Source organism: Sebastes fasciatus, chromosome 21 (genome assembly GCF_043250625.1).
Source record: "Sebastes fasciatus isolate fSebFas1 chromosome 21, fSebFas1.pri, whole genome shotgun sequence".
Classification (NCBI taxonomy): Eukaryota; Metazoa; Chordata; class Actinopteri; order Perciformes; family Sebastidae; genus Sebastes; species Sebastes fasciatus.
In genome coordinates, this window is record NC_133815.1 from 13,936,635 (window position 1) to 13,950,935 (window position 14,301).

The window sequence follows — 14,301 nt, forward strand, 5'->3', positions numbered from 1 at the left end:
ATGTAATGAATGAAATTCAGAGGAGGAAAGTTAAACTAAGAGTGTCTGTCTCCACAGTGAATCATCTGTTGAGTGTTTGATGGTTATTCTTTTCTGCTTTATAACGTAACCGCCGTGAAACAATCAGAAAAGGACTTAACCGCCACGCTTCTGTCTTTTCCACAGCTCGCCCTTTCGACTGGCTCATGTAATCTCTCTCCGTCTTTTTATCTCTGTCTTTTTTAAAATGAGTCGGGAGGCCGACAGCAAAGACTATCTTAACTTTTAATGTTATCAAGCAAAGAGAAATGCTCTCCCCTCGTCCTAAAATGGTCCTAAATCGATACTAGATTAAATCCTGGAATGCACTGAACACCATAGATTGATAAATATACCAAAGTGAGATTATCCAGATAGATTTATAATGTAAACTATAGTATAAAGTTCAAGGTACCACTCACACCACCGTATGTCTTTTCTTTGTCCCCTAGGACGGCTCCACGCTGGCAGCCAGTCAGAGAGCCTACGCTCTAGAGCAGCTCCAGAAGCAGGAGGGTCTCAGTCTGGACACCCAGTACTACCTCGCCCAGCAGGTCCACCCTGTGGTATCCCGCATCTGTGAACCCATCGAGGGCATCGACGGCGTGCTCATCGCCACGTGGTTGGGTGAGTTAATGACTGTAGAAAGACTTTAGTTTTATTGAGAGTGGGTGGCCCGACGTCACTCTGGTGCTTAATTATGACTTGAGGAATTTCAGGTTTCCTTATGCCTTCAAAAAAAATGACAAATTATAGAAATTAGTTTAAAAAAAAAAAAAAAGTCAAATGCTTGACGAAAGTATTTAATTATAATTTAGCAAGTGAAATATTTTTAATTGGTGTTGCTGACATCATCTTGCATAACACTTCTTATAGTGATTAAATGACTCATTTGCAGTTTACAGACATACTATTATATAAATATACGCAGGCCATGAGGTATTTGTGGGGCACAGCTTACTTTGAGTGATAGTACTAATCTCTCTTTATGTATGTGTTCGCATTAGTCCTAATTCCTGTTTTATAGTCTGTTGACAGCTGAGGCGGCCAAACATAGAAAAGCTGTCACACCTAATATCACAACAGCCTCATAAAAGTACAAAATAGATGTTTCGTTGTTGACGAATTGTCATAAAATAAAGTGTGTTTGGATGGAAATTTCCCGTCGAATTATTGTAGATTCATGTAAAAAAAGGAGAAATGTGACGGTATAAAACGATCTATAGTGTGAGCCAGAACTATCTTTCGTCCGTACCAGGTCTTGACCCGGGTCAGTTCCGAGCTCACCAGCAGTACCAGAGGGAGGAAGAGGCTGATAGTACGCTGGGAGCTGCAGTCCAGCTGACGGACGAAGAGCGCTACAAAGACTGCGAGAGGTTCACCTTCACCTGCCCTCAGTGTGGCACTGACAACATCTACGACAGCGTCTTTGAAGGAGCTGTGAGTAGAAGTCATGCACACGCACATATTCTCACATGGATTACTCTTGGAAAAGTCTAAAATGTTGATTTAGCCAAAATGTGTCAAGTCTTCACCTAGCTTATCCAATCTTAAAATCATGTGACCAGTCATTGTAGTCATTTGAGACTAGTTCTTCGGCGTACATGCAGTTGGACAGAGATCTAAATCTAAAAGTTGACGTCATCCCAAAGGAAACGTTGCCAAAACGGCTCCAGATGATTTCATATTTTATATTAATGCTTTATTTAATCAGAAAAGTCCCATTGAGAAACAATATCACTTCTGCCAAGGGAGTTCTGGTCGAGATGATCTTCTGTCTAAGAATCTTTTTTGGATCTGAGAGACACATTTGAAATACAGTCAGTTGCCAGGTCATTGGGTTCATCTAGCTAAAACTAATGCAGTCTAATCCAATACAGAGAGGGGCTTCTGTTATTTAGCCTACCCTCACTGATATAACTGGGGTGGACAAAATAATGCAAACACCTGTCAGTATAATACGATGCAATCAACAGCACCACAAACCTTCAAAATGACAGTTGAGTCAACAGCTTTGGAAAATAGTTTCAGTACAAACTGAACATCATAATCTTCATGAAGGGAGGATTTATATTACTTTTATCTTGGTGTACCGGATAAACTGGCAGCTGTATATTAAACCTATGTAACTTAGCCTGCAGCCGAAGAATAAGCTGTGGAGATAGAAATGTTCTTTTGTGCAACACACACACACACACACACACACACACACGTCCTTGCAGAGTTACGAAGAAAGACTGAAATGATAAAGAGAAAAATATCTTTTATCACTAATAGTCTGTTTCACTGGTGTAATGGATTAATCAGTAGAGACGCAGATAAAGAGTCTGAGAATGGAAGAATGGTCTTTCCGAAAGGCATTTCAGTCCAACTTCCTGTGAAGGATTCATGCTTTAGTCATCCTCCATATTGTGTCTCTGTCTGTATTTTTAGACAGCTGCCTGGCTCCAATACGGACTCTGTTTTCATTGGCATAGTTTGGACTCCACAACTTGAAAAGCCTTTCCTTAACCCCTGCTGCTCTATGGACACACACACACACACACACACACACACACACACACACACACACACTGATCTCCTACCATTTGTCAGGCCAAGGTCGTGTGTATGTGTGTGTGTGTGTGTGTGTGTGTGTGTGTGTTATCAGCTTCTAATGAGGAGCAGGGCACACAGCTTTTTCTTGTCTGAAAGACACTAATAAAACTGACAACCGTCTGTCCTCTGCTGGCAGAGAGAACTTGCATTAAATTAAAAAAGGAGTATTATACACACACACACGCCATAAAAAGCTGATATCATTACACACTTCAGCAGATACACTGGTATGTTTTACATGTTTTGAGAGACATGCGTACACACAATCACGAAACGTAAGAGAAAAGCTGTATTAGATTCAGTTTAAGTTAATCAAACGCTTGAAAAAGAAGGGAAACAACCTACTTTAATGTAAAGAGTATGCTCTTGAAACGTTAATTCCAAACTTTTAAAGGGAACCAGGATATGTCTGATTACTGGTGTTAATTTTCCAGCATGCGTCAGAGGCCGGTATGCACGCACACACAGAGAAACTGATAAGACAGTAAGTTAATTAGGGTGGTGAACATGGTCTAACAGCTCAGTGAGAGGGGAGGACAGATGGGCCTTGACTCCACCACTGACACAGAGCCAGAGATGGTAGGAGGAGGCGGTGATGGATGATGGAGGACAGACAGAGGAGGAAAGTTGTTTGATGGGGGAAGCGGGTAGAGGAGGGGGGGGGGGGTTGAAAAGATAAAGTGTGGAGGGAGAGAAAGCTGGATGGAGCTGCAGGGACTTCCCTGAGTTCAGTTTTAATAGAGCGTTAGATTAAAACAGTCAAGGGTAGATACATGTATTTAAAAGTGCAGACATGCAGTGGTAAAGATGACAGTTTGTTTGGGTTGTAGAAAATACTTGGAGGAGGAATGAGTATTTGAACTTTTCTAAAAACACAAACACAAGAAAAAGAAACTACTTAGGATGTTTTCATATTTTCATTTAATTGCACAGCCACAAATTAACTGGCAAGTGAGGAGTGTATAATTTCTTAAGGGAGAGAACCGTGTTGTCAAAATGAAGTTTTTTGGAATGAAACAAGTGAGATAAAAGAGTAGGAGGGAGAGGACAAAAAGGGAGGCTGCTTTCATCCAGAGCAGACAGGAAAGAACACGAAGAAGAGGAAATGAAAGAGGAGGATGGACTGAGATGGAGAGGGTTAATGCGCGTAGCCGCATATTGGGGGAGTCGAATGAGTTGAGTGACTTGAACTGGCAGAAAATCTGGTGTGTTTTTTTTTCTCCAAAAGGGAATGATGTAGGCAAGCAAAAGAAGCTGTGTGTGGCTGGGTGGGGGGGGTGTCACATGCATACTTGTGTGTCATTGACTTCCCTGCAGAAACCTTTTTTTGCTGCCGTCAATGCGACAGTTAAATGGAGTTCAGGTTTAAAGGAGCGAGGAGTGTTTAAAGCTGTTATATTTAGTGTAATTGTTATGTACCAAGGCTGCGTTTTTTTTCATCGCGTTAACTATAAGCCTTGCTGTCAAGTGGACAATTCAGGGGTATAGAGGTCATGTTGACCTGTTTTTCTTCAGGCTACAATGATGTTAAAATTTCCCGGACCCAGGGCTGCTTTAAGTCCGTACACCTTCCACGCCTGTGACATGTTCTTTGAAGAGGTTTAAAGGTAATGGCCAAGTTGCTATGTTACGTAACTGCTTAGCTGTGATGAATTCCCTGTGCACACATATATTTATGCACAGGACGTAACATTCAAGAAATCTGGTGGGAGTGAGATTGTGGTTATTGCAGTGTAGTAAAATACTTCCCTCTAATAGCCATTGTACTTTTCAGTTTCACAGCTTGGATGGGCAGAAGTTAAGGATGTCATGATACTAGTGAAACTCCACGATTCTTGATAACAATTCAATACCACAGTAAAAAACAAGTAAAACAATAAATTCCATGTACTTCAACATACACTCCTTTTATTACCTATTGCATACTGGGTTTTGTTAGGAAGTTAAACAGGTCATAATTCCCTCTCTGTTATCTATTTTATATTGCTGTGAAGACATCTCCTTCAAACAACTGGATTTATTCAAGTTTCTCACCAAAAACTACATTTTTCAAGATTACATTTGAACACATCATAATTTAGAATTTACCTTTGCAACAATGACGGTACTGTAGAAAACCGAGTACTGTCACGTTTTCAGAATTTAGGCATCAACTTGGTACCAAAGTATCGGTTCTCGTGACATCCTTAGCAGAAGTTAAACAACTGTGTTTGAATTTCTATCAAAGAACCAGATATTTTCTAAGGTACAACCTGTGTACATAAAAACAAAATGTGAGGTGTTAACTACAGCTCCCATGGTGCATTTCAGTATGAATAGTTAAGGGCTGGGTTATACTAGAAAAGAAGTGTTTGGTAGGACGTAGACAAAAGTGTTTCTAGTTGTAGGAAGACGCAATATTGTTTAAAAATGGGGATAAGGGCGTTCATGTTCATAGTGTTTCACTCGTTTGTACACAATAAAAGTCACAGAAATAGTTTCCGCTTTAGAGAGAAGTTCAAACTCTGGCTCTTTTCCCTTCGCCGCACAGCTGACCAATCACGGCATGAAGTGGGTGTGAATGTCTGATTGTCAGATTCTGAGAGTTCCAGAAATGATCGGACACAGACCTCCCTAATCTAACTTCAGCATGGTGTCGGGGGAGTGGGTTTGCGAAGCAACTCGACCGTCCGACAAGCAGTTCTGACGGAGTATACTGTCCCCTTAAAGATTACGCTCTTGAGAAGACTGATAATACAATCTGTATCTTGACATCACATTATCATTCAGTTACAAATTTTCGGTCAATGTTGGATGAGCTCCTCAAATACGGCGGCGTGTTTTGCTCCCAACTGCCATCTGCTATGACAAACTGACAGAAAAAAACATCTTTGAAACAATTAAAACTGGTGGGAATAACCCAAACCTTTGCAACTCTATATCTGAGCTTTAGTATGGTTACCAAAATTAGACTTTTGTGGTTCCCTTAGAATTGATAAACAAGACTTAAGAATCTGACCAATTACTCAACATCACTGTCGCCCGTTTTGAACAAGACTGAACAGTTTTATCTTGATAGCTGATATTGTGTGTATATGAATTATCCTGTTGTTGTTTTCTCCTTTTTAGGGGTCAAAGTTGGAGCCCAGCTTGTTGCAATGCTGTCACGTCCCCTGTGGGAGCCGCCCCATCGACTACGCCGTCAACGTCAGCAACAAACTGCTACTTGACATCCGTCGCTATATCAAAAAATACTACTCTGTGAGTATTTCTGTGTTTGTATGCTCGTTCGCTCCGCTTTACCCACACTCAAAAACACAAGCACACAAACATTCATGCATTTATTCTTCACCACCTGCAGGGCCACAAATGGACTTCATTTAGTTTGCATTCAGTGTTTAATGCTACAACTTGTTAGACGAGCACAGCTGGCAAGCCTGTTTTTTTCCCCTTCTTTTTAAACCTTCTTCTCCAAAAGGAACTTGCAGTTAGTCCACCAATACAAATGTCTTCCAAACACGTGCTTCAGTTGATCAAAAATACACACTAAATATAAATCTTTTGCCCACAAATGCTCCTTTTTAAGCTTTATGTGCTGCAAAGTATTGTGGTTGTTTGCATGCCACTATCTATCTGTCTTAAATTAATGTGTCAGCTGACAAAATACAAGCTCAGTTAAGAGAAACTGAGCTGCATGTAATGAAAAATTTGTGAAAATTGACCTTCCACTAAGTGTTTATGAGAGGGTTTGAACATGATGTGGGATTCAGCAGATTCAGTAATGACAAGAGAAACCATCAGAAAGAGGGAAACCTCAGCAGGGCACTGCGCTGGCATTTTCAACCAAAGAGCACATTTATGCTCGCAAAATGAAAAGAATGGAAGGAGCATGATCCGTGAAAATACTTAAATGGCCATTCTGACTTTGAATACCAAGTTTAACACGCACTCTTTGTCAGTTTTTTTAAGATGATAAGGTGAAATTTAAATGATACATGGGGACAGCTGGGTCATTGGAGAATCAGCAAGAACTAAAAATACAACCAATCAAATGTATTTGACTTTATTAAAGATCACGCAGATTTGTCTCAACAATACAGGGCTGCTCTTGGCTTACTATGTTTTATTAAAAGCTTTACAGGGTAAATTATTTTCACAGTTAGACACATTTTGCCATTTCAAAGGCGATGCGAGGTGTGAAAATATGGATCCGTTGTTAGCTGTTCACGTTTTCAGATCCACAGAAGAAGAACATGAGGCCAGAAATTAGTTCAGACGTGCAAAATATCGCATGTTGAATACGCATGCGTACAGAAATGTCATGAAATTGTTGACCAATTGATCATTTTTAATGGGGATATTTAGACTTAGGTAATTTTGTCTGTCAAAAAATATCCAGATTTCAAAGTGTTTGAGAAGTTGTGACTTGACAAATAACAAAAAACTGACTCATCACATCCCGTTCCCAAGCCAAGTGGGACCTTTACCTTTGACTAATAATCAGTTTTACTGAATAGAGCTTGGAACGGAGCATAATGTAAATCAATGGCACCAATGGCTCCGAGTTGAAATCTGCGGCAGGACGAGAGCTAGTTAACGTTGGCTGTGAGCAGCCGGTAAGAAGCACAGTCCTGCACGTACAGTAGCTAACAGCTAACTTTAACTAGCTCTCGTCCTGCCGATGTCAACACAGATTTGTTGTTCACAATGTAGCATTATCGGGGAAAGAATAGGGTGTGTCCCCTGGACGGGATTATAGTGAGTTTACTGCGTCCGAAACACATCTCGGATCATCCCCGGGACGACGGGACGCCGCTAGTCTCGAGCCCTGGCGGTACTGTAAATGAATACCGTCACGTTTTCAGAATTGTCATTGACTTGGTGCCGAAGTATCAGTTCTCATGACATCCCTAGCACAGGGCAAGTTGTTACTGTACTCAGTGGCTGACAAGCAGCCAGAGAGTGAAGTAAACTGGATGCCTGTGTTGTCTTGGTCGAGGTCTCTCTCTCTCTCTCTCTCTCTCCTGGTAGCTTCTAACACCTTCGTCTTGAGTCCGAGGAATGCACTGTCTGTAAAAGTGTGTGTACGTGTGTGTATGTGGGGGTAACTCTCCCACAGTGCTGAACAGAAATCAATTAGTTTGGTGAATGTGTGGGGAGCGAGTCCCCTTCAACCCCTTTGTCACGATGTGTGAAACAGCTGCTACCACTGAATACTTACACCTCACACGGCAACACACACACACTCTCACACATGCACGCACACACCACTGGAGGCTGAACAGCAGCAGACACAGCACACACAGCGGGGCAATGAAGAGGGGTAATATTGTGTAATTAAGGATTCCTTTCAGGCCGAGGGAGAGTTCAAATAGAGCTGTTTGTCTGGCCAGATAGAGTGAAAGCTCCGCACCTCTCCGTGTGTGTGTGTGTGTGTGTGTGTGTACACAAATATACGTGCATGTGTGTCGGCGTCCTAAGCTAGGACCACAGAGACATTAATCATTAGTGAAATTACCTCCTGTCCCCCCCCACCCTCATCCCCGCCATTATCAATAAACCAGCACCCTGAGAATGGGCAAACACTTGTTCACTCCTCACTTACGCACACACACTCTCATAAACACACACACACACACACACACTGTTGTCATCCTTCCCTCCTCTCGTCCCGCTGTCTTTGGCAAAATGAGAGATTCGCTTGTTTCCTGAACCACCCAATTCTTCTTTTTTCTTTTTTTTTTTTAGTAACCCCTCCCATCTAACCACCGTTGCCATGGCATTTAACAAATTATTGCAATTACCCTCGTCATGCGGGTCGCCCCTGGAAACGGGCTGAGGGGCAAGAGAAGAAAGGGGGAGGGAGGGAGAGAAAGGGTGAATGAAGACCAGAGAAGGTGATAATCCTGTTTTGAACAAAAGGTCAAATTGTTGAATAGAGAAGCTTTGATTAAGCGGAGGAGGTACAAAGTGGAACCGTTTGAGCTCTATTCACTCCGTGTGTGTGTGTGTGCGTGTGTGCATGTGTGTGTGTGAGAGAGAGAGTGTGTGTGTGTGTGTGTGTGTGAGAGAGAGAGAGAGAGTGTTTGTGAAGTAGACCGATTTTAGGTCTATTCACTTTAGAGCTGGAAGTGTTGACTGCTGAAGCACAAAAAACTGTTAGAGCTCTTTCTGGTGCTTCTGTGTGTGTGTGTGTGTGTGTGTGTGTGTGTGTGTGTGTGTGTGCGTGCGTGTGCGTGGCAGGTGGATTCCTCTGCTACAGGAGTCATGTCAGAGAGGCTTCTGTTAACATTAACAATTGATCTGAACCGATTAGTCAATTAATAGATGAGTACTACTAGTAGATTAACAGAACATTACTCTGCAATTATTTTCATAATTGATCAAATTTCACTAGTTGTTCCGTCTCAAATGTGAATATTTGCATTTTTTAAAAGTCTTCTTTGAAAGTAAAGTGAAGATTTTCAGGCTTTGGGACTGTTGGTCGCACACAGCAAGCAATATGAAGATGTCACCTTGGGCTTTGGGAAATTGCGAAATGCATTTCTAACTATTTTCTGACACTTCATTGACCTAATTATCAATACTTGTTTGTTAAGTCACTTAAATGTAAGAAAATAGTGAAACGTTAGTAGTTGACCCGTAACACTAGATATACAAGGCAAAGAAAGAGACGATGTAGGGAGCAAAGGAGGTTCAAACTAGGGCTGTAACTAACGATCATTGTCATTATTAATTCATCTGTCGGTTATCAATCAATGAAATGGTAGCAAATTTCCAAAACGGACGTTATTTGGATAAACTGACCAAATATTGGGGATCGAAAGAGTTACTTTCTCGCATGAAAACATATTAAAACTTCATGAAGTGACATATTAACAGCTTTTAGCCTGGCTCAAAATCTCACAAGACTGACTGGCCGGTCTCAAGGCACCCAGATGCAATACATTGTGGGGCAGTTGAGCATGCACAGTAAGCTCACGCTGCATGCTCTTACTAATGTGGTGTACATCTGGGCATTTCTCACGTACACAAAATCCACATACTTTGCAAAGTGAACGCATTACATACAACAGTCATAAATGAATTATCACAGTTGTTAATTAATTTGGACTGATTGACTGACTGATTTATGGACTAATCGTTTCACTACTAAGCAGCCGCTCAAGGGTCAAAAACAGCAGCACACAGACGGACGGTAATAAAGAGGATCTTAAAGTATCAGACCCCAAAATGTAAGAACGTATCAGAGGTTTGGTAAGAGACGAGTGTGTTCGGAGACAAAGAACAGGAAGCAGGGAGAGGGTATATTTCGTGGCGGGCCCTGTCGTGGCCTGGTCTTGCCTCTGTTTGGTTAAATTATGTGGAACTCATTTGACGTCTGCATTCAGTGTGTCAGGTATCCGCTGCAGTAATTATGCAATTATGAGCCTTTATTCTCTCGCGTCCGACTGTACACCCACACCCCCCACCCCCCCACCCCCACCCTCGCTCCGGCGAAATGCCTCAATTAGATTTTTTTTTTTCCCTCCTCCTGCCTCGCTCCTCATGTGCTCCTTGTTTTTAGTCCTTTTCTATGTGGCTCACGGGTCCGCTGCACTTAAATCTCACTTTATTTATATTTGTCTCGGCGTGTGCGGGTTTGTGTGTGGATGCGTTTTGGGTCGCAGTTGCAGAGCACAAGGGCATTGTGGGGTGACTTTTCCTCCTTTCAGCCCCTTCAGTCCTTAGCACTTGAGTCTTTAAATGTGTGTCTTATTAAATCATTTTAATGCATGTGAATGGGAAACGATTAATATGTTTGTGCTCACACTGAATGCAGTGTGTGTGTGTGTGTGTGTGTGTGTGTGTGTGTGTGTGTTCATTCCTCTTGTGAGTCCCATGGGAACAGCAGTGTGTGCCGAGGCTTGTGTCATAAGAAATGCACCAAAAAAAAAAGACGGAGATCAAACAGCCGCCCATTGAAAAAAAAATCACACTCTCATACTCCTTATCTCCAAACACCATTGTCCCGCATATGTCTTTATCGGAGACAGCTAAAGCGGTCTCATTTCCCATGATGCTCTGCTCTTTGTACAAGAGCAGGCAGAGGTGTTTAGATAATTAGTCCCGGAGCTGGGGTTTGTGGGTAAAGCTGTGAACTCTGGGACTTTCTAATTGATTTGGGACATATGTGTGTGTTGGTGTGAATGTGTGTGTGTTTGGATTTCATTTAGAGGAGATTGGCTGTGTGTGTGTGTGTGTGTGTGTGCAGCTGTGTGTGTGTAGACTGCATGTCTCCCTGTCTAGTCTCACATTTCCTGTTGCATAATAAAGAAAGAAAACATGTACAGTATAATGTGCAGTTTGTTCTTAGATTGTGACAGGTATACCTACTGGACACAATAAGCCAGTCTCGCAAAGTGCTTTCACATTATTGGAAAAACGATGTTGTCCTTTTGCAGCCACGTTCATGGGGTCTGGAAGTGTTTCTTTACAAAAGGCTAGGGATAGTTTGTGAATGTACATTTCGTCCCGTCTCAGAAGTACCAGGCATTGCGGCTCACCACCGACTGTATGCTCTCTATTGGATTAGTTGTAAATGTTGTGCCTTATGTATTAACCCTTCATTTCCACATAGGAATGAGTCTTTAATTTCAAAATTAGTGTTTTTAAAAATGGTCTAAATACAGCAAGTTACAAATAAAAAATAATCGATTGCACAAAATAATCTTTACTATGACACATGTAAATCATCACTGGTGCAGCTAATTGTTTCTAGAAGTCACATAAAGCATTGATAGGAGATCATCTGTGTGTAATTAAGGTGTGACAAGAGATTAGAGGTTAAATTAGGGATGAAAAACCAAAACCTTTGCACCATTATTAAATTATTAAATACAGGCCTGCTAATTATTTGATGAAGTGCCAGAGACATAGAAGAGGCAAATATCTGAACATAGGCCTACTTGACCAGTAAGTACCATGCCTTATTTCATGAATACAATCAGTGTTATGGCGTCATATAATGTATAAATATATCATTCATACTATCAATCAGTTTATATATTTTGGAGTTCAAACACAATGGATATGTTTTTCTGCAAAACCGAACCGAGACCGTGACACAAAAACCGCAATACAAACCAAACCGTGGGCTTGTTGAACTGTTGCACCACTCGGTTAAATACACTTGCTAGAAGGTCCAACTGCTGTTTGTCAATTTCCTTGAAAAAACTACAGTATATTGCAACACAATAAATACAAATCCTGCTAAACCTATTGTAGTCTACACAAGAAAAGTAACAACAACGACCCCAAACTTAAAGCCAAACCTACAACGTAATGGCTTCAAAAAACGTTAATGTTCTTGCAAACCCATTTTGTATAGACTAAATTGGTGTAATTGTGGCTAAAGGTGTCTTTAATGAATATTGATTTGAAGGGGTAAATACTTGTGCAATCGATTGTTTTGTTTTTTAACATACTTACATTTTGATATATTTACACGGAGGCTCCATAGTTCGAACCAGGACAGCAAACTTGATTACTCCTTTCAACCTTGACATAGTCAGCGCAAACCACATCCACTCCTTCCGTTCTTACCTTTCACAATAAAAGCCCTACACATATAACATTTGCAGGCGACTATTTCACATTTTCGTGTCGTTTATTCAGCCTTAAGAGTCACTTTTTTAGTAGTCAAGTTCAGTGGAAACCGATGCAGGTAACACTTCCTTCTAATCAGCCTCAGTTTGTTCTGGTTTTCCATGGCAGGTTAATGAAGGTATCTGCGCAGTGGAAAAGGGTTTATATACTGCAGTGTCAGCTGTAAAGAAAAAAAAAAAATGTTTTTAGCTGCTGCTGCTCAAAACTGATCAGAGACTAGACAAAGCCAAACATATAAATCAATGAGAGAACCACTGCATGCCTGTATGTGCGAGGGGGGAGTGGATAGAAAGACAGGTGCAGTGATTTTTAGGGGGTTTATTTTGAGTGAATGGAAGGAAGGAAGGATAGATAGATAGATGGGGGCGGGGGGGAGAAGCAAAGGCGTTGATGGCGGTGGGTCTTATGCTCTGTCATTAGTTGGGCATTAACCCCCTCCCCTTTAAACCCCCTTAGTAATGACAGGGCATAAGAAGCAGAGGGGGTGGAGGGGTCCAGAAGAATACGGAGAGATTGAGAGGGTTAGACCACAGCACCTGCCCAGGGTCACTACCTCACCCCAGGAGGTCCTAACTACTGCCGTTTTGCCTGTCCACTGCTCTGCCTGTCTGACGAGTACTCACAGAGCATAACCCCGACAACACGGCAGCTGAAGATACATTCAAATGTAAAGAGAGGGAGCCGGGTGGGATGTGAAGTCACATGTAAACCTCACTTCTTTTCCCCCTCTGTCTCATGCAGTTGTTTTTATTTTACAACTCCTCTTTTTTTTTTTTTTTCCCTCCGACTACTTTTCTTGTCACATCTCTTGTGCAGAATTAGAGCAGCTAAATGGAAGCAACAATTTTCTGCAAAATTTCCTCATTACCAGAAACCGTTTTTAGAAGTGTGTTTTTTTTTTGAGGTAACAAAACTTTTTTTTTTTGGTCAATTTTTAAGAACGCTTTTTTATCAACAAAATAAATGGCAACGCAAGCACATTTTAGTAAGTAATCACGTAGGGCTGCTGAATGTTTTTTCTGATGAGATATTTTCATCATCAAAAAAAGCTAGAATTTAAAGTAATTTCAGAGAGGTGTATTGCAGTAGTGGAAATACAGGGAGTTTGACGAATGCTCTAAAAATCATAGAAAGGGGAATTAACAAATGGCTCATTTCAACGGAGTGCATTTTTAAAACTTGTTTTTAACTTTATTGCTAAAAAATGTTAGTCTTTAACAGTCACAACCTCACTGCAGAAACCAGATTAACAACTGAGGAGAGGGCGTGTTTGGTCATGGCTGTGTTTCAGCGAGATACAAATAAAGATTAGTTTTATTAACGATTTATCTGTTTATTATTGTTTTGATTAATAAGTTAGTCTATGAAAATGATGATGTAAATTGGGAAAAATGTCCACCAGATTTTTTCCATAGCCCAAGTTAACACCTTAAAAGGGTCAAAACCCCCAAAATATTCCTTACAATGATATAAAAGCAGCAAATTCTCACATTTGAGAAGCTGCCACCGAAGAATGTTCTCAAACTTTAAAACATAACTTTAAACGATTAATCTGATTATCAAAGTAGTTGAACTCTCTGTCAATCGAGTAATCGACTAATCGTTGCAGCTCTACTGAAGTTTCACAGTTGTTGGAAGTAATGTGTGTGCTGTATCTCTCACAGGGCTGGTTGGTGTGTGAGGACCAGGCCTGCCAGAACAGGACCAGACGTCTGCCCATCGCCTTCTCCCGCCACGGACCCATCTGCTCCGCCTGCACCAGGGCGACGCTCAGACCCGAGGTAACGCAAACATCAGAACTCACACTTAGACACACATTTACTATGCATTCCCCCTGTTTGAGGTTGAGAACGACTGCTCACACCGAAAGCACACATTGTTGATTTCTGTACGGGTTGTCCAGGTGATGGTGCTATGGAGCTGAAGTCTCTCCCTCACATATGATCTGTACATCGTTACTCATTAGTATCACATTTCACCCTATATATACACTGTATACACACACACAATGACAAAACGAATCTTCCCTTTTGTCCTGTGTGTTTGTGTGTCTCGCCT

At 41.3% G+C, this 14,301-nt stretch overlaps 1 protein-coding gene across 1 annotated transcript in view; it reads left to right on the plus strand.

Moving 5' to 3' along the window:
* pola1 (polymerase (DNA directed), alpha 1) overlaps positions 1-14,301 on the plus strand; it is a 56,854-nt gene that overhangs the window by 25,085 nt on the left and 17,468 nt on the right. Inside the window, exons 32-35 of the mRNA XM_074621388.1 lie at positions 471-645; positions 1,277-1,458; positions 5,725-5,856; positions 13,908-14,024. Coding sequence (XP_074477489.1) covers positions 471-645; positions 1,277-1,458; positions 5,725-5,856; positions 13,908-14,024 — 606 coding nt within the window. The remainder of the gene's footprint in view (positions 1-470; positions 646-1,276; positions 1,459-5,724; positions 5,857-13,907; positions 14,025-14,301) is intronic.